This window comes from Schistocerca americana, chromosome 8, assembly GCF_021461395.2.
Source record: "Schistocerca americana isolate TAMUIC-IGC-003095 chromosome 8, iqSchAmer2.1, whole genome shotgun sequence".
Taxonomy (NCBI): Eukaryota; Metazoa; Arthropoda; class Insecta; order Orthoptera; family Acrididae; genus Schistocerca; species Schistocerca americana.
Window position 1 is genome coordinate 275,937,730 of NC_060126.1, and position 25,890 is coordinate 275,963,619.

General features: G+C 43.5%; 1 protein-coding gene across 5 annotated transcripts in view; it reads left to right on the plus strand.

Moving 5' to 3' along the window:
• Nucleotides 1-25,890, plus strand: part of LOC124545815 (bifunctional 3'-phosphoadenosine 5'-phosphosulfate synthase) — a 361,076-nt gene that overhangs the window by 195,049 nt on the left and 140,137 nt on the right. The window contains exon 1 of one of the 5 annotated variants that reach the window (XM_047124763.1): nucleotides 5,051-5,171. The exons of 3 other annotated variants lie outside the window; for them this stretch is intronic. In XM_047124763.1, the coding sequence (XP_046980719.1) occupies nucleotides 5,112-5,171 (60 nt within the window). In that variant the 5' untranslated portion in view covers nucleotides 5,051-5,111. Of the gene's footprint in view, nucleotides 1-5,050; nucleotides 5,172-25,890 lie in introns of those variants that run through there. One more of the 5 variants, XM_047124765.1, reaches the window with a different exon arrangement.

The following is a 25,890-nucleotide window of genomic DNA, read 5'->3' on the forward strand; positions in this document are numbered from 1 at the left end:
TTAACACTGCCTTCTCAGCTGTCTGGTCGGATGTACATCTGTTACTTTCAATTGTTAATTCAAGCTGTCAATGTAGTTTGTGCACTGACGTCACTTATACGTTAGGAATAAAATCAGTCTCGGAACTTTTTGGGCGGACGGTGAAATAAAAAGGAGAAAAAATTGAAACCTCGAGAAAAACGAGGCGGTTCATACATGAGAAAATAAAATCAAGAGTTTTATACCGAAACAGGAAGAACTCTGACACAACTATTGAAAAATGTTTGACTGCTCGCACATGCAGAGAATTAATAGCAGAAGATCCGCATGTCAAACACTCGCGCTTCTTGTGGGGAATAAAGCCAAATTATACTAGTATTGAGAATGAAACTTTCGCTCTACAGTGGAGTGTGCGCTGATATGTAACGTCCTGACAGATTAAATCTGTGTGCCGGACCGTGATGCGAACTCGAGACCTCTGCTTTTCGCAGGAAAGTGCTCCACTGCCTGCGCTACCCAAGCACGACTGACGACCTATCCTCAAAGTCCAAATTCGACTCACAACCTTTCCTCGCAGCTATATTTCTGCCAGTACCTCGTCTGCTACCTTCCAACCCTCACATAAGTTCTTCTGTGGCACTTGCAGGACTAACGCTCCTTGAAGAAAAGATATTCCAGGGACACGGCTTAGCTACAGTCTGGGGAATGGGAATGTAACCAGAATGAATTTTTCATTCTGCAACGGAGTGTGCGCTGGTATGAAACCTTCCTGGCAGATTAAAACTGTGTGCCGGACCGAGACTCGAACTCCTGACCTTCGCCTTTCGCGGGCAAGTGCTTTTATGCTAGTATTGGGTAAAAGAGGTTCAGAAGGCTTTGCCAGATAAAAAATCACAGAAAATAGATACCGACGAAGGGAAGCTTTCATTACCAAACTCCAAAGTAATCAAAGGTTTCGAAGAGGCAATTCTCGTAGCGTGTGTACACCATGGACAAGAGAATAGGATAAAACGAAGGAGCAGTGATCAATGATGAAAGTACAGTGCTTCATAGATGTCTGAATCGAAAAGAGAAGAAAACGAAGGAACAAATAGAAAAAAATTCATTATTGGCGCAGTAAGTTTTGTGCTGTACTCCTAAACTGGATGGAATTGAAAGAGCAGGAATGAATGAATCCATTTACGGAAAAAGAATAGTCTAACGCCGAATACGTAGCCCTAAGGAGGTTCCGAAATTAATGTTTCCTCTCGTGGATTTCGTACTGTAAGCAGGGACTCATGTACACAGTTACAGGGTTTTTTATGTGCAGTGAGCAGCTAACAACTACTGCAGACTATCCGTATGTGTAAATATACTAAATATAACGTATTACCATAGAAGATATAACTGAAACAATAACAAAAATAATAGCATAAAAATGACTAGGTTAGTTAGGTTTCAGTAGTTCTAAGTTCTAGGGGACTGATGACCATAGATGTTAAGTCCCATAGTGCTCAGAGCCATTTGAACCAATAGCATAAAATACAGTAAGAGAATAGAAGCAACCAAAATACCTCGTTAATAAGTAAGAAAGTCAAAATAATCTTTTGCAAGAAATAAAGACGATTTATCATTATTGGTTAGTTTAGTCACCAGGAGCAATCTTTCCCCCAAAAAGGCTTTGTTTGTCTGTCGAAGTATCTTTGGGATTCTGAAGATATGGTGTATGTAATAGAATTTTGACTACTAGTTCTGCGCCTCTCATAACAACGCCATATATGAAAGAGTGTTAACTCTTTTCTTTTGTGTCGTACAGTCACCGCGCACTTAGGGCAATAGAACGTTAAATGCTGTGACGATAGCGTTGTGGCACCATATTCACACTCCCATGTCGCATTTTTCGCTAGTAAATAATAAACTGTTTACATTCAGAGATCAGTCAGAGAGTGCACTAATGCATGCTCTAGTTAGAGGTAACTCAGTTACATTCTTTCTCGAGTATTACGAAAGACTTTTTATGCCGTCTGTTTCATATTTATCGCATCTCTATTTCTGATATCTACTTAGTTAAAAGCGTTTTGTCCCAATACATCTTTTACTTCATCGTATTCTCGTTTCTTCGGCCAATAATTTGAGTTTGCTGTCTTACAGCAGCGTCTGCATTACCAGTAGTTAGCTACAGTTCGCTGTCGTTCTGAAGGCACCTGTGCTGTACAGTACTAACTTTTGCAGTGGGTTTTCGGCGGGATGTGCCTTTACGGATAGATGCTGCTCCCATAGTCGAGAGTAGTCATCCTAATCAAATATTGCCGAAATTATAAACTTGGTAACCTTTTGTAACTGCTTTATGTAAACCTATTAACTTGTGATTGCTGAGTTCTGCGAATTGTGATATGAAGCCAGACCATTCGCTGAGATATATGCTCAGATTCAGGTTTGTTATTCTATTTAAATGGCAGCATCTTTAGACACCTGTCGCTACATTATATTTATTTCCCACATGCAACATTTTTCTGACCAAAGTCAATTTTCAACTATCGGCGTGATAAAATAAAGAGATGAGAACCAACATTATTGCCGCGCGGAGTGACCGCGCTGTTTGAGGCGCCATGTCACGGATTGTGTCGTCCCTCCCGCCGAAGGTTCGAGTCCTTCCTCGGACTTGGGTGTGTGTGTTGTTCTTAGCATAAGTTAGTTTAAGTAGTGTGTAAGTCGAGGGACCGATGACCTCAGCAGTTTGGTCCCTTAAGAATTCACACACACCAACATTACTTTCGTTCCGTCACAACCAAAGTTCATAATAGACCTTGGTACAAAACTTGTTAAACATGATAAACAGAAGTTTAGAATTCAAATTTCTGTTGACTGGAAGAACAAATCCTACAAAACTTTTTATTTTACATCAAACTAGTGCCTCGTTTGCAATTCTTTGCATTATTCTTTGTTTTGATTAATTTCTAGCTTTATTTATCAGTTGCGATTTTCAATTTCCTCATAGTCCACTATACAAGTTAAGTGCTCATTGTTGTGCTTGACTTCTTTTGTGAAAAAACCCGTCTAGATTGCTTAATGTATTTCTTTGTAACGTCGGTATGGTTCATCATCAGATGAAAACTTAGAAAGCTCGGTGTTAATAAAACCTAGGTGATCGGTTTCATTGGTACTGAAAATGAACGATGGTTTACAAATTCTAACTTTTCATCTGATAATCGTAGTAATCAAACCGACATTTTAAATAAATGTAGTAAACGTTCGCCCCTCGTGGTCTCGCGGTAGCGTTTTCGCTTCCCGAGCACGGGGTCCCGGGTTCGATTCCCGGCGGGGTCAGGGATTTTTCCTGCCGTGATGACTGGGTGTTGTTGTGTTGTCTTTATCATCATCATTCATCCCCATTACGGTCGGAGGAAGGCAACGGCAAACCACCTCCATTAGGACCTTGCCTAGTATGGCGGTGCGGGTCTCCCGCATCGTTCCCCTACGCTCTGTAAGGAAGCATGGGACTTCATTTTTTTTTTCCAAACATCTAGAGAGCTTTATTCACAAATTATCCCCAATGACCACAGACTTCTTTAAGAAATTTATTTCCTTCATAAATAGTATAGTGCTTGACTTCGCTTCAGTCCTATTTCTTGTCAGTGACTAAATTGTAAAAAAAAAAAAAAAAAAAAAACGGTAAAATAATCCAAGTCTGCGTGGGGTAGCCGCGCGGTCTAGGCGCCTAGCCTTCGCCCGCCTTCCCCCATCGGAGGTTCGAGTCCTCCCTCGGCCATGGGTGTGTATGTGCGTAAGTTAGTTTAAGTTAGATTAAGTAGTGTGTAAGCCTAGGGACCGATGATCTCAGCAGTTTGGTTCCGTAGGGACTTACCGCCAACCACCACCTCTATGCAAATCCAAAGATTACGGTTTCGATCTCTGGTCACTCCTAGGATTTTGACCTGTCACGTACCACTTTTTCTACCTTCGGCAATGTTTGTTAATGTGAAAAATGATTTTGATTCACTGTGTTTCGGAGTCCACGTTAAATTGTATGTGATCCTATCACTGGATGGGGAAGTCAGTTCAAAGAGCGGAGGAAGGCAATGGTATACTACCCCGAAAAGGACTATGCCAATTAAAGTTGGCTCTGAGCACTATGGGACTTAACACCTGAGGTCATCAGTCACGTAGAACTTAGAACTACTTAAACCTAACTAACCTAAGGACACCACACACATCCATGCCCGAGGCAGTATTCGAACCTGCGACCGTAGCGGTCTCGCGGTTCCAGATTGAAGCGCCTAGAACCGCTCGGCCACTGCGGCCGGCCATGCCAATTAAAGCACTCGGACGTTCTAACTAACCTCCGGGTTTTGTTGTACGAACCGTATGTGGTAATTTGCATTGTCTGCCACTACCAGCTCCATGGGCTCTTGTTTGGTTTGCCGGCCGGAGTGGCCGAGCGGTTCTAGGCGCTTCAATCTGTCCTTAGGTTGGCTAGGTTTAACTAGTTCTAAGTTCTAGGGGACTGATGACCTCAGAAGTTAAGTCCCATAGTGCTCAGAGCCATTTGGAACCATTTTGTTTGGTTTAGTATGTGCTCCGACTACCAGAGCTGGGACGGCAAACTTTGACCAGATGACAACCCTTCGATTTATATACTAATGTTGTGAAATTTAGCGGTAGCGCGGTTGCTACATTAGTCTTTCAGACTCCCAGAAAGCTGCAGATAAGTCTCGAAACGAACGCTTATGGTCTGTAGATCAAGGGCACATCCGCGTGGTAAAAATTTCTTCCAGGGTCGGAACTCGAATTTGGTACTTGGCGCTCGAGGGAGGCCCTGGTCTATCAATAACAGCGTCGGAGGCACGTCGGGATCCGTATACTAGACACAGGTGAATAGGCCATTTTCCACTGTGCGGCGGTATCTTCCCGCGGGTGCAGCCACCTGGTGAGCTTATCGTGTGATAGCCGGCGCCCTGGTGGGTGGGTGAAGGAGGTGGGAGGAGGGGGGTTGCCTCTTTGTACCGCGCCGCTCCGCGCCGTTCCCCTGCCTCCCGCGCTCCAATTGTTACTTAAAGTCGCTCCGCGCGCAGTTCTCGCCCAGTCCGACGCACCATCCGTCACTTCTTCCTCCGCCGCCGCCGAGTCTCTGGAGACGCCGCAGGGAGGCCGCCATGAGCAACCTCAACAACTTCAACAAGCGGATACACCCCATCGGCGGATACTGGCAGCAGGTAACGTACAAGAAGCTGGCGGGCCCCGAAGCGCGAGTGGACACTTGTTATTCAGTTCTGCAAACACGATCGTCTTGCTGCGTTTGGTAAAGAAACAGAAGCGCCATCACCTGTCTGACCTTATGCTGTTGGCTGTTGGTGTCGAGAAACATCCAAAAGATCCGAGTTCGGAATCTGGTTAATCTACATCTACATCTACATGATTACTCTGCAATTCACATTTAAGTGCTTGGCAGAGGGTTCATCGAACCACAATCATACTATCTCTCTACCATTCCACTCCCGAACAGCGCGCGGGAAAAACGATAACCTAAACCTTTCTGTTCGAGCTCTGATTTCTCTTATTTTATTTTGATAATCATTCCTACCTGTGTAGGTTGGGCTCAACAAAATATTTTCGCATTCGGAAGAGAAAATGGTGACTGAAATTTCGTAAATAAATCTCGCCGCGACGAGAAACGTCTTTGCTTTAATGACTTCCACCCAACTCGCGTATCATATCTGCCACACTCTCTCCGCTATTACGTGATAATGCAAAACGAGCTGCCCTTTTTTGCACCCTTTCGATGTCCTCCGTCAATCCCACCTGGTAAGGATCCCATACCGCGCAGCAATATTCTAACAGAGGACGAACGAGTGTAGTGTAAGCTGTCTCTTTAGTGGACTTGTTGCATCTTCTAAGTGTCCTGCCAACGAAACGCAACCTTTGGCTCGCCTTCCCCACAATATTATCTATGTGGTCTTTCCAACTGAAGTTGTTCGTAATTTTAACACCCAGGTACTTAGTTGAATTGACAGCCTTGAGAATTGTACTATTTATCGAGTAATCGAATTCCAACGGATTTCTTTTGGAACTCATGTGGATCACCTCACACTTTTCGTTATTTAGCGTCAACTGACACCTGCCATACCATGCAGTAATCTTTTCCAAATCGCTTTGCAACTGATACTGGTCTTCGGATGACCTTAGTAGACGGTAAATTACAGCATCATCTGCGAACAACCTAAGAGAACTGCTCAGATTGTCACCCAGGTCATTTATATAGAACAGCAGAGATCCCAGGACGCTTCCATGGGGAACATCTGATATCACTTCAGTTTTACTCGATGATTTGCCGTCTATTACTACGAACTGCGACCTTCCTGACAGGAAATCACGAATCCAGTCGCACAACTGAGACGATACCCCATAGGCCCGCAGCTTGATTAGAAGTCGCTTGTGTCAAAAGCTTTCCGGAAATCTAGAAATACGGAATCAACTTGAGATCCCCTGTCGACAGCGGCCATTACTTCGTGCGAATAAAGAGCTAGCTGCGTTGCACAAGAACGATGTTTTCTGAAACCATGCTGACTACGTGTCAATAGATCGTTCCCTTCGAGGTGATTCATAATGTTTGAATACAGTATACGCTCCGAAACCCTACTGCAAACTGACGTCAATGATATAGGTCTGTAGTTCGATGGATCTACGTGATTACTCTGCTATTCACAATAAAGTGCCTGGGCAGAGGGTTCAATGACCCACCTTCATGCTGTCTCTCTACCGTTCCACTCTCGAACGGCACGCGGGAAAAACGAGCACTTAAATTTTTCCGTGCGAGCCCTGATTTCTCTTATTTTATCGTGATGATCATTACTCCCTATGTAAGTTGGTGGCAACAGAATGTTTTCGCAATCGGAGGAGAAAACTGGTGATTGAAATTTCATGAGAAGATCCCGCTCATCGTAACATTTTCTGTGTTTTTCTATGCATTTATCTGTACCCCACAATCACCGTAAGGTGTGTGGCGGAGGGTACAGTCCTGTTTCAGTCGCGAGTGCTAGGCCTCCATATGAGCTCGAATATCTCTAATTTTTTCATGGTATTTTGGCGACATGTGTGTAGGAGGGAGCAACAAAAAAAAATGGTTCAAAAGGCTCTGAGCACTATGGGACTCGACTTCTGTGGTCATAAGTCCCCTAGAACTTAGAACTACTTAAACCTAACTGACCTAAGGACATCACACACATCCATGCCCAAGGCAGGATTCGAACCTGCGACCGTAACGGTCGTGCGGTTCCAGACTGTAGCGCCTTTAACCGCTCGGCCACTCCGGCCGGCGAGGGAGCGACATATTTACTTGACTATTCTAGGAAAGTACACTTTCGAAATCTTATCAACTACCCTCACACTAATGCACAACGCCTCTCTTGTAGCTTCTGCCATTGGCTTTGGATGAACATCTTCGTGACGCTTTCGTGTTTACCAGCTGAAGTTATCACACTATGCTCTTCTTTGGATCTTTTCTATTAACTCTACCAATCCTGTCCGGTACGGGTCCTAGACTCTAGAGCAGTATTCAGGTATCGGTCAAATGACTGTTTCGTTGGTTCGTGAGTGGACTACACTTCTTGAGGACTCTTCCAATGAATCTCAACGTGGCATCTGCCTTACCTGTGATTAGTGTTGAGTTGTCGTTCCACTTTAAGTCGATCCGTAAGGGTACTCCAAAATATTTAACGGATTTGAATGACTCCAGTGACTGTTCTGCAATCGTGTAATCGTATAATAGTGGGTCTTCCTGCCTATTCATGCGCAATAGTATATCTGAAGAAGAGAAATTTGTTAACATTGAGCATAGATTTAAGTGCCAGGAAGTCGTTTTGAAAGTATTTGTATGGGGTGTAGCCATGTATGTAAGTGAAACATGGACGATAAATAGTTTGGAAAAGAAGAGAATAGAAGCTTTTGAAATGTGGTGCTACAGAAGAATGCTGAAGATTAGATGGGTAGATCACATAGCTAATGATGAAGTATTGAATAGAATTGGGGAGAAGAGGAGTATGTGGCACAACTTGACAAAAAGAAGGGACCGGTTAGTAGGACATGTTCTGAGGCATCAAGGGATCACAAATTTAGCATTGGAGAGTAGCGTGGAGGGTAAAAATCATAGAGGGAGACCAAGAGATGAATACACTAAGCGGATTCAGAAGGATGTGGGTTGCAGTAAGTACTGGGAGATGAAGAAGCTTGCACAGGATAGAGTAGCATGGAGAGCTGCGTCAAACCAGTCTCAGGACTGAAGACCACAGCAACAACAGTATATCTGTTTGTGTTGAGGCCAACTGGCAGTCGCTGCACCTAGCTTCGATGCTCTGCAACTCAAAATGGTTCAAATGGCTCTGAGCACTATGCGACTTAACATCTGAGGTCATCAGTCCCATAGACTTAGAACCACTTAAACCTAACTAACCTAAGGACATCACATACATCCATGCCCGAGGCAGGATTCGAAGCTGCGACCGTAGCAGCAGCGCCACTACAACTCCCTCAGCATTTCGCCACAACTTTCTAGCGTTTCGACTTCTAGCATCACAGCGCGCAGCTCCACGAAATTCCTGCCGTTATCTAGAAGGTGTTCAAACTGTCCTGTGGTGTATATAGGTTTAGAAATGTTCTTGAAAACGTGGTCCATTTACATTAATGCACCACTGACATGTGCGCGCTGATGATGCCCAACACAGCGATAGACACTCCGGAACAGCCGTTTGCCCGTTTTCCTCCAACGCAGCCATTACTCGTGAAACGCTTGTTTTAAGCTAGTTAGACAATCAGTAGCACATAGATGCCAGTTATGTGTTAATGGAAACTGATAACATTTTCAGCAACATCCTTAAAACAATATTCATCACACAGCAGTCTGAACACAGTCTCCGAACATCACTAGCGTCAGAACCTGCAAAGACCGGAGAGGGGAAATGGTGCATCAGCGACATCTCTTTTTATCTTCTGCAGATACTCTAAAATTTTGTGTACGTAATTTTTTGCACCCTATGTACGGTCAACAATGATGATCCGACAACACTCCTTGGTATACGACCGAAGCTATTTTCTCTCCACTAGCTAAGAACTCTTTAATGCATCACAAAGCTGGTCTGATATAATGTATAATATTTTGTTCAGTAGACGACAGTGCGAAATTTTATTGAACGCTTTCTGGAAGTCAAGGAACTCGGCGTCAACCTGATCGCCGACATCTGCTTCCTTCGGTGTCTCGGGGGTGAAAAGAGCGAACTGCGCTCCACGCGATCGTTGTTTGCATTTGTGTCGATTCCTGTAGTGAATATACGTATAGGAAAATGTAAATTGGCATCGTTGTTCTAATCAGACAATTCGTTGTAGGCCAACACTAAAAATGATTGGATGAAGACGCTAAGTGCGTACGACGAGTACTTGTAATAGTACCATTCCGAATAAATTGGGGAGTTCTCCAAACAATACGCTGATAGCCGCTGTAGGGTTAAGGGTGCCGTCGACTGGGCAACTAATCTACCGTATTCGTGTTGAAGGAAGAATCTATTCATTGCACTGAAGTGATAGTAACATTGCCTAGTGTTAAGCAAGAAACGAAGCTAATTTTATCGACAATGGGAAAATGATTCTACGTTAATCCGTGGAGAAGAAATCATTCATATATTCTTTTCTACATCTACTTCATTACTCTCCAGTTAGTCTTTAGTAGAGGGTGCAGAGAACCACATTCAGACAATTTCTCTTCCTCACTATTTTGAGGAGCCGATGATCTACAGCTTTTAGAAATTTTTCGAAAATCATGGTTTGCACGCAGCTGTATTGCCACTTTATTAATCGACCGTTTCTGGTCAGGAACGGACCATCCTCAGATATAATATGACATCGTCATCAGAGGCATGACACATCTTAACCATTAACAAGCATCACGTCATAAACTAACATGTTAACTATCATAGTGGAGCACGTATAGCACAAAGTGAGCTGTAAATTCGCCAACATTTTAGAAACTAAATTAGAGCTCATCATTACGGTTAAAGCTACTCATTCGCGCGCTGAAGCTAATGGTATCTTTGTCCACCATTCCCCTCAAACAAGTATAGGTCAGTTCCATACTTCTTCATAACCCCACATCATACTGTACTTTCTCATTGCAATTGGTACCGTGGTAGGTAAAGTTGTTTCGAAGACTGGACCAGAACGATATCTGTTAATGTTTTGACAGTCTGATTATTAAGCAGAATTTTGGGGGATTTTCTTTTGGAGCCACACTAGTTTCGTCTTCCTAGTGCAGCTTGTCTTCGCCACCAACATTAATGCTGCAATAGTTGCGAAATACACCAGTCTTCGCGATCATGGCCAACCACTCACATTCGAGTGGCTCTGCTAGTGATATTGCGTTATAAAGTAGGTGAACTTCGCGTTATCTTGTGACGAATCTCGTGATAAAGGAAAGTTTCTAGGTGTAGAAATCGATCGGCCTTCGAAGCATCAAGGTTACTGGTGACTAGCCACCACGTTGATGGGCAGTTCGAGTAATTACCTTTTTCTGGCGACCGGATGCTTCCTAGAATTTATTGGGCGGAAGGGTGAGGTGTTACCGCGTCTTACAGCAATTATCTCTGCAGACATTTGTAACAAATTCGTTAGTTCCATATTCGATTTGGATCAGATGATGCTGAGGTAATTAGGGAATGAGACACTAAAAGGAGTAGAAGAGGTTTTTTTTATTTGGAGAGCCAAAAATGGAGTATGTCAGATGTAGAAGGGACAGAATATGGAGGTTGACAAGAACAACAAAAGTGTTTTAGAAAAATAGAAATTTGCTAGCACCGAATATAAAATTAAGTGTTAGGAAGCGTATCGTCATATAGAAGTGAAACATTGACTACAAATAGTACAGAATAAAAGAGAACAGAATGTTTGGAAATATGTTTCTACAGAAGAATGCTGTAGCTTAGAAAGGTAGATAGCATAACTAAGAGGTACTGAATTCGATTAGGGCGAAAATAAATTTATGGCACGACATGACTAAAAGAAGTGAACGGTTGATAGGCCACATCCTCAGGTATCAGGAACTGACAATTTGTGGGGCGGGGGTGAGGTAAAAAGTGTAGGGGGAGACCAAGGCTTGACCTACAGTACGGAGGTTAGAAGGGATGCACTTTGCAGTAGCTACTATGGGATGGAGAAGCGTTTAACGGGAAAACTGGTGTGTAGATCTGCTTCAAACAAGTCTTCGTGACAAAGACTACAACAGCGTTACTGATCTACTGGGTGATTCTTGTTAACGCTTAAAAACCCCAAAGCGGCGTGGATGACAATCAGACAAGTAATTTAATATAAGACGCATGGGGCCGCGAACGTCGGGAAATACCCGAATCATGGGTGACAAGTGTTGAATATGTGACGTCACCAGATGACGTACGTCGCCGCACGTGGAGCAGTTGGGCTTGTCGATTTTACCCTCGCCTATTGTCCGTCCCCGGTAGCTGAGTGGTCAGCCGGCACGGTAGCTCAGCGTGTTCGGTCAGAGGGTAATGTGCCCTCTGTAATAAAAAAACTGAGTTAACAGGTCAATAACGAACTTAAATGGATGTCTTACGACGTCCGTCCCGAGCAGATGCAACGAACTAATGCGAACAAAATGAAAATAAATAAAAAAGGTGGTCAGCGCGACAGAATGTCAACCCTAAAGGCCCGGGTTCGATAGCCGGCTGGGTCGGAGATTTTCTCCGCTCAGGGACTGGGTTTTGTGTTGTCCTAATCATCATCATTTTGTCCCCATCAACGCGCAAGTCGCCGAAGTGGCGTCAAATCGAAAGAACTGCAACCGGCAAACGGTTTACCCGACGGGAGGCCCTAGTCACAAGACATTTACACTCGCCTGTTTGGAGCAGTGCTGCACATTCTCCGCTAGGCTACTCTGTTTTCGAACAACTTTTGTAAATGTGATCTGTTGCAAACGTAGAAGTTACAAAATGGTTGCCCTCGTTGCAACCAAGCAAAAGTTTTTCTTATTTTGTATTTTTTTTTTTTTTTTTTTGTGTGTGTGTGTTCGCAGACTTTATTTAGTAAGTAAAACATAGGTCATTTACTGGTAGCGACGCAATGCAGAAGCTTATACTCGTTTAGTTGTGACGCAATACGCTAGTTTTTTTGTTGTACTGACTGAAATAAACCAGGGGGAGGGGCGCGAGACAGGTAAATGAAATAATAAAAATTACCTCAGTGTAAACACACAACTTCTAACCCAATAAAAAAAGTACTTCCTGTCACATGGAAGATTCGAATCTGAGCTTCACGTGCTACAGCTTTGCCCGTAGGCCCGGAGTCACACCGTCATGAAAACTTGGGTTGGGATGATCAGGTGCGACAGACCGGTAAGCTCAACCGCTGTACGTGCGGTGAGGTGTCAATGTCGTCTACGTCACTTCGGGGATTTTTAAACGTTAATAAGAATCGCCCTGTCAACGAGCCACAGACCACGGATCCGTTACACCAAAATACTCAGAAAATATCACTAAACAAAATCTGAAATTGCTGGTGCAACGTTTCCACTTTGTCCTTTTGTACCGTGTACATCGTAAATTACCACGTGCACGTTGCCCTTATTTAATTGCCGACTGCTCTTTATAATATGTGTCATATCTCTTCCCACATTTTAACGTTATGCCGGCCGGGGTAGCCGACGGTTCTAGGCTCTACGGTCTGGAACCGCGCCACCGCTACGGTCGCAGGTTCGAATCCTGCCTCGGGCATGGATGTGTGTGATGTCCTTAGGTTAGTTAGGTTTAAGTAGTTTCACGTTCTAGGGGACTGATGACCTCAGAAGTTAAGTCCCATAGTGCTCAGAGCCATTTGAACCATTTTAACATTATCAGTACTGGAGTTCTTTTACTATCCTCACTTAAACTGCCAGCGTTGTTTTTCTAGTGTAATATGTTCCAGTTTGTTTAAATACGATAAATTTAATCGAGTAACTGTGCACATTGATGTGACTTCTAGCAGATATGCGTTTGCGTGTATTTTAAATAGAAGCGCCGAAGAACATGCGGTAGGTTCAAATGGCTCTGAGCACTATGTGACTTAACTTCTGAGGTCATCAGTCCCCTAGAACTTAGAACTACTTAAACCTAACTAACCTAAGGACATCACACACATCCATGCCCGTGGCAGGATTCAAACCTGCGACCGTAGCGGTCGCGCGGTTCCAGACTGTAGCGCCTAGAACCGCTCGGCCACCCCGGCCGGCGAACATACGGTAGTTTTATTGACTCTGTGCGTCCCTGTACTGCGAGGGTCATTTCAGAAGCTGTGAACACTGTAAGATGGAAATGAAGAAAATAATTTATTTTACAAAATACCTTTAGAGCCTTGAATATAACCTCCATTACTGCCTGTGACAGCTTCTCAACGGTTTGGCAGCTTCTAAATATTCCGGATAGGGCCCTTCATTGTTGAGCTGTCTGATTACTACGTCTCTGGAAGCTTCATCAGTTGTATCAAAACGTTTTCCACGGAATTCTTCCTTCAGTTAGGGAAACAAATCAAAATCTGGTGGCCTCATATCAGGACTGTGTGGTGGGCGGGGAAATATTTCCCATCCAGATTTGTCGAGCGTTTCTGTCGCTGGTAGGGCAATACACGGTCTTGCATTATCGTGCAAAATGAGGACACAACATGCATGTCAGGCGTTCTTTGACGAATTTTAGGGCGCAAACATTTTGCAGAAATAACTTGTACTACGCGCCTGTTACAGACATCCCCTGGGGCACTGTCTGTAACAATGACTCCATGTGATACGCAAAAGTCATCATCAGTTTCACCTTTGACTGTTGGCGATGGCATTTTTTCGGGCGTGGAGAGTCGGAACTTTTCTCTTGTGACGTCTGAGACTTCAGTTCTGTCTCAAAATATGGTATCCAGGTTTCAGCAAGTGCAACAATCCTTTTCATAAACCGTTCTCCTCCTGTTAGATAGCGCTGAAGCAATTCGCCTGTTATTCTTCTGCGATCTGCGCCCTGCTCTTCACTCAGATCATGTGGAACCCAACTGGCAGAAACTTTTCTCATCTTAACTTTTCAGTTATGATTCTGTAAAGCGAAGTGATAGACATTCTGGCCTCATATGTAATTTCCTCGCATGTTTTTCGTAGATCCTCTCGCAAAATGTCTCTAACAATGACCTGAAAGGTGCAGTCTGTTCCAGTTGATGGCCTTCCAGTTCTTGGGTTGTCCTCAGTGCTTACTCGACCTTCACGAAACAAGCAGACCGCCGTGATACTGTGCTGCTATCCACTACACTATTACCGCACACCTCTCTCAATGCTTGAGTTATTTCCGTTTGGTTCTTTCCACATAGGGATTCGATTTTGTTGTAGGAACGCTGGGCGCTACGTGTAATGCGACCTGACTCGGTTGCAGCTTCCATTTTAAAACTGAAATAGTCACGACTCAGCCGCCCGAACCAGGGAAACATGAACGACCGTCACGCCAAATATGTCCCACACAGCTGACACGAATTTCAGCTTGATCACGCCACCGTAACGCTTCGCCTGGGGCACACATGAAGTTACTCCTACACTTGACGATGAATCTCCATCCAAGATATCCTGATGCGTCCTCTCTACCAAAAAGTCCTCAATCCAGCCACATATTTCACTTGATACCCCGTGATTGTTCTTTTGACTAAGAATCTACATCTACATCTACATCCATACTCCGCAAGCCACCTGATGATGTGTGGCGGAGGGTACATTGAGTACCTCTATCGATCCTCACTTCTATTCCAGTCTCGTACTGTTCGTGGAAAGAAAAATTGTTGGTATGCCTCTGTGGTAGCACTAATCTCTCAGATTTTATCCTCCTGGTCTCTTCGCGAGATATACGTAGGAGGGAGCAATACACTGCTTGACTCCTCGGTGAAGGTATGTTCTCGAAACTTCAACTAAAGCCCGTACCGAGCTACTGAGTGTCTCTTTTCCAGAGTCTTCCACTGGAGTTTATCTATCATCTCCGTAACGCTTTCGTGATTACTAAATGATCCTGTAACCAAGCGCGCTACTTTCCGTTGAATATTCCCTATTAACCCTATCTGGTACGGATCGCCGGCCGCGGTGGTCTCGCGGTTAAGGCGCTCAGTCCGGAACCGCGCGACTGCTACGGTCGCAGGTTCGAATCCTGCCTCGGGCATGGATGTGTGTGATGTCCTTAGATTAGTTAGGTTTAAGTAGTTCTAAGTTCTAGGGGACTGATGACCTAAGATGTTAAGTCCCATAGTGCTCAGAGCCATTTGAACCATTTGGTACGGATCCCACACCGGTGAGCAGTATTCAAACAGTAGGCAAACAAGTGTAATGTAACCTACTTCCTTTATTTTCGGACTGCATTTCCTTAGGATTCTTCCAATGAATCTAGTCTGGCGTCTGCTTTACCGACGATTAATTTCATGTGGTCATTCCATTTTAAATCACTCCTAATGACTACTCCCAGATAATTTATGGAATTAACTGCTTCCAGTTGCTGACCTGCTATATTGTAGCTAAATGATAAAGGATCTTTCTTTCTATGTATTTGCAGCACGTTGCACTTGTCTACAATGAGATTCAGTTGCCATTCCCTGCACCATGCGTCAATTCGTTGCAGATCGTCCTGTATTTCATTACAATTTGCCATTGCTACAACCTCTCGATATACTACAGCATAATCCGCAAAATGTCTCAATGAACTTCCGATGTTATCCACAAGGTCATTTATATATATTGTGAATAGCAACGGTCCTACGACACTCCCCTGCGGCACACCTGAAATCACTCTTACTTCGGAAGACTTCTCTACATTGAAAATGACATGCTGCGTTCTGTTACCTAGGAACTCTTCAATCCAATCACACAATTGGTCTGATACTCCATATGCTTTTGCTTTGTTCATTAAACGACTTTGGGGAACTGTATTAAACGCCTTGCGGGAGTCATGAAATACGGCATCTACCTGGGAACCCGCATCTATGGCCCCCTGAGTCTCGTGGGCGAATAGCTCGAGCTGGGTTTCACTCGATCGTCTTTTTCTAAACCCATGCTCATTCCTACAGAGTAGATTTCTAGTTTCCAAAAAAGTCATTATACTCGAACATAATACGTGTTCCAAAATTCTACAACTGATCGACGTTAGAGATATAGGTCTATAATTCTGCACATCTGTTCGACGTCCCTTCACTGTAACGCTGTTTTAATGTTATGTTCGTGCCTCTTTCCTTTCTTTTTACGTAGCGTAAGTACGTACAGATATTTACGAACAATATTTCTTCCGTCTGTTTTAGATGCGAATGTGATTGATTGGGTAATCGATACTGGTCATCATTTATAAATGTGCTGTCAATACAAATAAACGTTATATTGAATATTAAGATCGTGTACTGTGCATACTGTGTCAGATCCTATAAAACCTGAAATTTTGTCATCAGAGTTGAGGTTCACCCTGTATACAGTATGTGTCACATCCTAGAAAGGTCGCACGTCAAACCAAGTACGGCAGGCCGCCGCTTGTGCAGAGGCTGTTGGTTCCCCAGCGCCGTCTGGTCTCCATGTGGAGTTATACGGCCGCCGCCTCTTGCTTACACACAGCACGTGCGACGCGGAAGCCTCCGGCGATTCACTCCGACCAGAAGCAACCAACCGCTAGTCCGTTAGCGAAGTGCAGCAACTGCACGGCCAGCATTTGGCGATACGGCGAGTGCTGCTTACAGCGTTTCTTTTGCTACCACATCGCGCGTCACGTTTTTTTGTTTTAGGCAGCTAGCTACAGAAGTATATCTGCAATCCCTGGGACGAAAGCAACGGCCTTGCTGACGCAGAGGCGAGCAAAAAGAAATTGTAGGAAGCTGTGACGACGACATCCGGGGGTACAGGCATAGGCGCAGGGCGCGGCTTCGAATGACGCATCGGACATTGGTGTTGACTCTGAACGTAACCTTTCAGAATGACCGAAAACCGGCACTAAACAAAGAAAAGGGCGAGGTCATAAATCGCACAAATCTAAGGGCTGTCAATTCGACTAAATACCTGGGAATTACAATTACGAGCAACTTAAACTGGAAAGACCACATAGATAATATTGTGGGGAAGGCGATACAAAGACTGCGCTTTGTTGGCAGAACACTTAGAAGATGCGACAAACGCACTAAAGACAGCATACATTACACTTGTCATTCATCTGCTGGAATACTGCTGCGAGTTAGGGGATCCTTACCAGGTAGGATTGACGGAGGACATCGAAAAAGTGCAAAGAAGGGCAGCTCGTTTCGTGTTATCGCGCGATAGGGGTGAGAGTCACTGATATGATACGCGAGTTGGGTTGGCAGTCACTGAAACAAAGGCGGTTTTCTTTGCGGTGAGATATATTAACGAAATTTCATTCACCAAACTTTCTCTTCCGAATGCGAAAATATTTTGTTGATACCCACCTACGTAGGGAGAAATGATCATCATAATAAAATAAGAGAAATCAGAGCTCAAACGGAAAGATTTAGGTGTTCCTTTTTCCCACGCGTCATTCGAGAGTTGAATGGTAGAGAAGTAGTATGAAAACGGTTCAATGAACCCTGTGCCAGGCACGTAAGTGTGAATTGCAGAGTAACCATGTAGATGTAGATGAAATATCACTTCTGTGCTTGTAACGAATGTAAAAAAGTAATGCTAAATACAAATTAAGATCAAATTGACAGCTCTGTTTGAAAAAGGAAAAGCTTACAGATGAAACAGTATTATTGGCATATTTGCGAAATGAATAGTGGCAGATCTTCAAGTTACTGAACACCTACATATCCTGAACCATGGTTCACTGAAATTGATAAAGATACGAGAAACATTAGAATTAGAACGGACATAACAGACAACACTTTGTTTGAGAAGCGACACAAGAGTCAAGGTTTCAGGAAAGAGAGGGGTCAATAAATGTAAGGAAATGGACCTCGGAAGGAAAGGAACGGCACACTCAAATGTTGAAGGAAGTCTGGTACCAAAGAAGCACAGAAAAAGTTGATTTACTGTATCTTTCAAAGGAGATGTTTGAGTAAATAACAAAATAAATGTAGATATCCAGGTAACATCAGCTGCTAGCAAAGAGGCGAAACGCTTCTGACAACCAGATTGTCTTTTATGTAGTCGTAGAGACGGAATTTCTTCACTAAGAAGTTAGTCATCATGATGTGGCAGTCAGTTGTTTGTTATTAAACATATAAAATTTGTGAAAAAGTGCCTCATACGCACTCCACATTCAAGCCGCGTACCGCATGAAATATTTATTTCTGATCATTTATTTCTTGTCGCAAAATAATAATTTACGATGTTTTACGCTCTATACGATTTTTGAACCCTAGATCCCAGAGTCACCCAATATAGGTTACAAAAATGTGTGATTCTGTTATCGGAAAGGTTGTACAGTAATGCTGTGCTTATCACATATATAAAGAATATTTAATGTAAGATTATAGTGATCATGTTTTATGTGACATTGTGGGCTTTAACTGGTGGTGTTCTTCGTGGGTTTGCTACGGTATCCTAAAAAAGCGTTACCAAATATTTCAGCGGACAACACCTTTAATGCTGTTGAATGTTGGTGTAACGACATGTGCAACGCTTCCGTTACCTTATACGTAATTAAACCCTAGAGCTGCACCTTGCTACCGAAATTGCATAGATGCTCTTGTAATTCGCACCCTTATTAATGTCCTGAATAGAGTACAACATCGCTCGAGTAGCTATGTACGGTCTTCATTAACGCAGAAGTTCTGGATTTTGCGTGTATCAAACACTCTTAAGTAAGTAGCAGCGAACACTAAGTACGTACGAAGTTGTGCTAACTCGACACTTACCGAGCCACACACTAACCCAGGGGTTCCGAACCTTTCTGAGATCGTTACCCGTGAATGAAGTCAGATGTTAGGTGCTACCCAAACTCACCAACCATCATCCACATTAGAGCTTTACTAAATTTTAGGATGATAAATATTTTTAGCATACTTTCATTTTTGAAATGAACTATAAAAGATATTTAAGTCTTGTAACTGAGTCATTAAACCACGAACTAATGAGTCAATGAGTTGGCACTGCTTATTTCTAACAACCTCTGTTTATAGAACGATGAAACTGTTATCAGGGCATTTCGAGTGTTACCTACAACTGCTCAGAAATGAAAGCTGACAATACACATTGAGGGCAGACACTTATTATAAAACATGCTTCCTCTGCACCACTTCTCTCCGTAGCGACATTTTATTCACGCAGGCCCTGCACCCCTATGTAAAATCAATTGCCGTTTGTAAATCACTTGATTGCTGGACTTCTTATTTCTGAACTGACGGAAATTGTAAGCCTTCAGACTGCCAGTCCTTTGTGTCTGATCATTATCACTGATAATAATAATAATAATAATAATACTGCACCACTCCTGCAGGAGTGTAATAGTCATAACATAGTTTTGTCAATTAGTTCGTTTAGTGTTGCAAAGTGAATAATGAACCAAATTCTGGTCCGCTATATACAACTCGGAGAAGGCATTTTCATTAGATATTAAAGTGATGAATACATATCAGTTTTATTGTCAGAGATGTGTGGTACAAAGTACGCGGACTGTGTGCAGAAGATGTTCTTCATACATTTCTTTCACAAAGTGTAACCTCCACGACATATCGTAACGCGTTAATACTAGTTTTTGAAAAAAATTAATTATTCGTAACTTATGTAATCAGTATTACAGTCTTACGAAAAAGTGAGAATAGTAATGATCTTTCAAGAATAATTTAGTTCCACGATCGAAAATAATTGAACCCTATTGTTTTTACCCCTCAGAAAATTACATTTTAATCCTCCGGGGTAATTACCACGAGTTGGGGATCAATGCACCCACCGGAAGGCCATTTGTACTAGGAGAATACAAAGAATGTATTCAGGAGCAGTAATTATAGAAAGAAGATTTTTCCACTCGGTACTCGGGACATACCGAGGTAGTTGCAAATCGAGGAGCATCGAAAGAAATCCAGAAAACATAAAACCAACCGCCGGCATGGTAGCTCAGCCTGTTCGGTCAGGGGACTGGACATTTTGACTGTCTTGCAAGATACTTTCTTAGAGTGCAACTAGAAGAAGCTATTTAGTTTGCTATAGCATTTTTTTTCTTTTTTCGTTAGAGGGAAAGGAGTTAAATTCGCAGAGAATAACGGAATGCAAACTAAGAGTGGGAGCTATTTACTATCTGGTCTACAAAATACTTCCTCGAACTTGCGTAACGAGGCTCAAATTTTCCATTGCGTGATTAATGTATTAACTATATTGTCTCTGTGTATCAAATCAGTTTCTTAGAACTGTAACAAAAATGACGCGCTACTTTGCTCTCGTCGTTTAAGTTTTTCAACGCCAAACAGAGCAAAGAAATTAACTGTTTCTGAGTTCTCTTGATCCAAGCGGCGATCCATGAAATAGAGATAAAGACCGAAGAGCAGCGACAGCTTTCGGCCGTGGGGAGACTGCAGAAATTTCCAGCTGTTTACTTGACCCTGTTTCGGTTGGAAAGCAACAGGCCGAGCTCCTACAACTGAGAGAAGCTGAGCTATATTTCAGCCACGAATTTCTTATTTGGAGAGAGTGCAGTTCATATCCCAATCCGTTTATAGCTTTGTTTCTTGTGTGTTTATTTTTTTATTCCATTGCTGAGACACCAGGCGCGTGCACATATAACTTCTGCTCTCTAACGGAATTGCTACTTGTTAGTAGTTTTAGTGTAGCGAAACTTGGCGTACACGTAAATGGAAAGCTGCTACGTGACCGTATGAACACAATGTGGCGTCAATAAGCGTATCGGTTGTACAGCCGAACAGTGGTTCCAGATAAGACATCACACACTAGTTGATACTTGGGCGCCGCTCTTCTTCAGAGCGACGCTGGCTAATGCTGACGTTGTGGCTGAGAAAATACTTGCTATTGTGTTCAGCAACAAATGATGAGCAATACGCACACTAATGCACGAAATATTAGCGTTGGAATATTAGTGTTCAGTGTGCCGTCACAAATGATACAATTGGCCGAAAGTAGGAAGGAAACCTCAGTGGCCTTCTTGAAGGAACCGTCCCAACATTCGCCTTAAATGATGTACAGAAACCATGTTAAACATAATTCTACATGACCAGATGTAAATATGCGATATAATAGCGACCGCACTAGCTGGCTTCGACAAATAAGAGGGAGATTTCCTTGTTTATGATCCAGCTGTAAAAAAAATCATATGTCACACTTACAGTAGCTGGTGATAAAAAATTCTTTATCCACCACCGGTTTCAGTATTTCGATCATATTTAGGGATCATAGAACTGTCTATTACAGTCTACATGGCAACGTTCTTACTGTTGCGTAAAATAAGATAAAAGCCATCCAGCGCCGCAGCCGTCAATGTACAGGAAATAGTAAAATGTGGTACACGGTTAATCAATCTTTTTTTTGCTCTTATAATCTGGTGCCATCTATTCGTATGGACGCACTCTGCACGCTGACGACTCAGCAGTACGAGGTCTGTTCAAATATTCCGGAACATTCGTGATTTCGCGCCGGTGGTGCGATGGAGCGACATACCATTGTCATCCTGCACGCGCCTGTGTTTAATGTGTAACTGCCGGAATTTTCGGTATTGTATGTCTGCTAGTTAGTGTTCAGTGCTGTATTGAATGGAACGTTGCGTTTCCCAGTTTGCGTACCGAGCGAGGTGGCGCAGTGGTTAGCACACTGGACTCGCATTCGAGAGGACGACCGTTCAATCCTGCGTCCGGCCATCCTGATTTAGGTTTTCCGTGATTTCCCTAAATCCCTCCAGACAAATGCCGGGATGGTTCCTTTGAAAGGGCATGGCCGACTTCCTTCCCTAATCCGATGAGACCGATGACCTCGCTGTCTGGTCTCTTCCCCCAAACAACCCAACCCAACCTCTCTGCCCCCCCCCCCCCCCTCACACAGTTTGCAAATTTAGAGATGGCTGAGTTAGAGGACCAACGCGTCTGCGTTAAATTTTGTGTTAAACTCCAGACAAACTTTACAGAGACAGACTAAATGATGCACGAAGTCTACGATGTTGAGTGCTTAAGCCGTACTCGGTGTTACGAATGATTCAAACGGTTTAAAAATTGCTGGACGGAAGTTAAAGATGACCCTCGTCCAGGAAGTCACTCGACGTCTACCGACGACACACGTGTCAGGACCTTTAACGAAACTGTGCGTGCCAATCGACGGCTGACAGGCCGACAGATTGCAGAAGAATGTAACATTTCAGTTGGATCATGTCATGATATCCTGACGCAGCGTCTTGGAATGCATCGTCTTGCCGCCTCGTCCCGTGGCTCATGAGTCAAGACCAGGAACACCTTCGCTTCGCAATCTTTCAAGAAATTTCGGATCGCACAAATGAGAACAAGATGTTCCTTAAGAGAATTATAACTGGTGATGGGACGTGGGTCTACAGTTATGACTTTGAGATCAAGGTTCAGTCTTCACAATAAATCGGAAAAAATTCTCCCAGACCAAAAAAAAAAAAAACTCGTCAGGTCTGGTCAAATGTCAAAACTACGCTGATAGTTTTCTTTGACTTAGAAGGACTAGTTCACCATGAATTCGTGCCACAGGGACAAACTGTTAATTCATGGTATTATCGAATCGTGTCGGGATGTTTTGTGAGAAAATGTGAGAAGTAAACGGCCTGAAATGCGCCGAAACAATTTATGGCTCTTGCATCGCGAGGACTTTTTTTTATTTCCAAAGTTGAAAACCCCGTTGAAAGGACGAACATTTGCAACGGTGGACAAGATGAAAAAAAAAAAAAAAAAATCGCAGCCGGCGCTTCGCGCGATCCAGCAAGAGGCGTACCAAGACTGCTTCCGGAAGTAGAAAGGGCGTTGGGAGGATGTATCATTTGTGGAGGAGAGTATCTCGAAGGAGACCATGCACAAAAAGTAAAAGTTAAGCGTAGCAAAATTTTGTGGGCAAAGTTCCGTAATTTTCTGAGCAGACCTCGCGAAAAATACACTGTAGTTGTAATTAAACTTTCTCTACTTGGGCCAGTGTAGACGGAAAACTATTTATGGTACGAATGATGTTCAGACTCGCTGCAGATTTACGTTGTTCGTAGAGTTAGTGTTATGTTTGCCGTTAGGTAACGCAAGGTGAGCAGAGCTTTAGTCGTAAGGTTGTTTTATCAAAACAACAGCAACAGTGCCTCTGCTCTTCGAGAGTGCCGACGCATTAAAGGAATATGGGGAGGTCCTCATGTCGCACCGAGGTTGAATAACGTTATTCGCGAGTTCTAATTTACTGTCGATTTGGAAATTGCTGTTGGGAGAGGCCGACGGCCAATTGCCCCACAAGTTGGTGAAGAAGTTACTGTTGTCATGGCTGTGAATGCTGGACGCAGTGCGCGAGCTTCAGTCATTGCACGAGCTGTTCACTCCAGGTGAACATTCCATGGTCCAGCGTACGAAAAGTGCTGCGAACGATTGTGAAATGGTATCTCTAGTGCGGGTCCAGGCTGTCGTTGATGTAGGTGATCGTCACACGTAACCTGGAACGTAAACTTGGTACGCAGTTAACAAATGTTACCCTCTCATGCGTAAATTAAAATGTGTTTCTCTCAATGGTTTATTCGTTATTTCTCTTCTGCATATCCTTAAAAATGTTTCCACAAAGTTTCGTTCTCCCGCGGTCGCTCGTTTTTCATGGGGACCATCGCAAGTAGCGAAAGTTTAATTGTAGCCGTCCTGTACTAAATGATTAAAATGGCTCTAAGCACTTTGGAACTTAACATCTGAGGTCATCAGTCCCCTAGACTTAGAACTACTTAAATCTAGCTAACCTAAGGACAAAACAGACTTCCATGTCCGAGGTAGGATTCGAACCTGAGACCGTAGCAGCAGCGCGGTTCCGGACTGAAGTGCCTAGAATCGCTCGGTCAAAGCGGCCGGCTCGTGCTGTACTGTCCTCATTATAACAGTATACGAAGATAGATTAGCATTGTTAATACAATACGCTATTGGCTAGTTGTTCTTAATTTCACAGGCTCCTAACGCGATTTTCAAGCGTGGCAATGCTCTATACACGAGGAAAAGATAGCTAAAGTACTATCTCCGTCGTATTCACGTAAACCTGGAGGTAAACACAGTCTTACTGGATGCGGAGGTCTGTATATAGGATGTTGTTACTGGAACATACAACAGAATCCTACACGGATGACCTAAAACATTATGACCACGGTTCACTGCAGGATTGGATGCTGCTTCGGTGATATTGTGGGCTTCCAGAATCGAGAGAAAACATCTTTCACATTCTATGATCTGACAGCTGCGTATGACACTGTCTGAATGTCAGGTGCCATATTGAAACTACCGCAGGTCATCCCAAGCCTAAAAATTGGAAATTTCGTCAACGATATGCCCAGTAGCCGATGTTTCCAAGTATCAGTAGGCAACAGGATGAGTTCATAGATGGAGCTAAACAGCGGGCTACCACAAGGGTTGGTGCTGGCCCCTCTCCTGTTCCGTTTGTACCTATCAGATATGCCTGCAACCACATCAAAAAAAGTTTGGAAATGCTGTCGACTGGACACTCGCAACGAGGCATAGATACCTTGAAGTTACCAGGTCCGTACTGACCAATGATCTGTTTACTAATGGTGAATATTTCCGCAAATTGAGGTTGCAGCCAAGTGCAGCACAGACAGAAATCTCCAAAAAATGTTCAAATGTGTGTGAAATCTTATGGGACTTAACTGCTAAGGTCATCAGTCCATAAGCTTACACACTACTTAACCTAAATTATCCTAAGGACAAACAAACACACTCATCCCCGAGGGAGGACTCGAGCCTCCGCCGGGACCAGCCGCACAGTCCATGACTGCAGCGCCTGAGACCGCTCGGCTAATCCCGCGCGGCCAGAAGTCTCTACATTACACCTGCCTAACAAGATAGGCAACAAAGAGCTTACTGTTCACCTTCATGGAAGCTTACTCGATGTAACAGAAGCCCAACATTTCCAGGGGTCACGCTTGATAGAACGCCTACTAAGAACAGGTGCCAATATGAGAACTTGAAATAACATCACCCAGAAGCGCTGTGCTACATCATGGGGGTCAACTGCATCAACACAGTTCTGGGATTGGATTACCTTTTTGCGGAATACTGCTCACTTACTTGGATGAATAGTTCTCACACAAAACTTGTTGACGGACAAATTAACCGTACCTTGCGGCTTAGTACCGGTACTATCAGACTCACACCTACTTTCTGGCTGCCCATACGTAGCCATGTACCATCTCCACCTCTGTGGCGGGAAAGTGCACAAGAGTACAAAAAACTACAGAATAATCCTAACCTCCCTGTCACGTAGACATTCCAAGCATCAGACTTCGATCTCGTCACACATCCCTGGAAACGGCAGTAATGTTAGTTGGAAATTACTTTAATACTGATGACTGTTGGAGACACACATGGCAGGTTAATGCTACAACCGAAGAACTTAAGATGCCATGCGTATCGACCAAGCCACCTGGCTTTGTATTGCCACGCGAGATTTGGTCTGTTCCTAACCGAATAAACACTGGCAGCTCTGTCGACGCTTTGGATAGGTGGATGAAAATAACTTCAGCAAGTTGTGACTGTAGCGCTGGAAAGTAGACTGTTTCCCTTGTAATTCAAGAATGTCTTCCGGGAGCTTTCCCTAGGTATCCAACAGAATTCCTGGTGAACGGAGGGACCAGTAGACTGTATTCGGGACATGGATATTAGTTTGTAGTTTGAGATAATTGTAATATTATTTGTCTGTGATGTAGCCATAACTAAATAAATAAAATAAACAATATAAACGGAGCAGAGACGAATGGGTAATCATTCTAGTGAGTATAC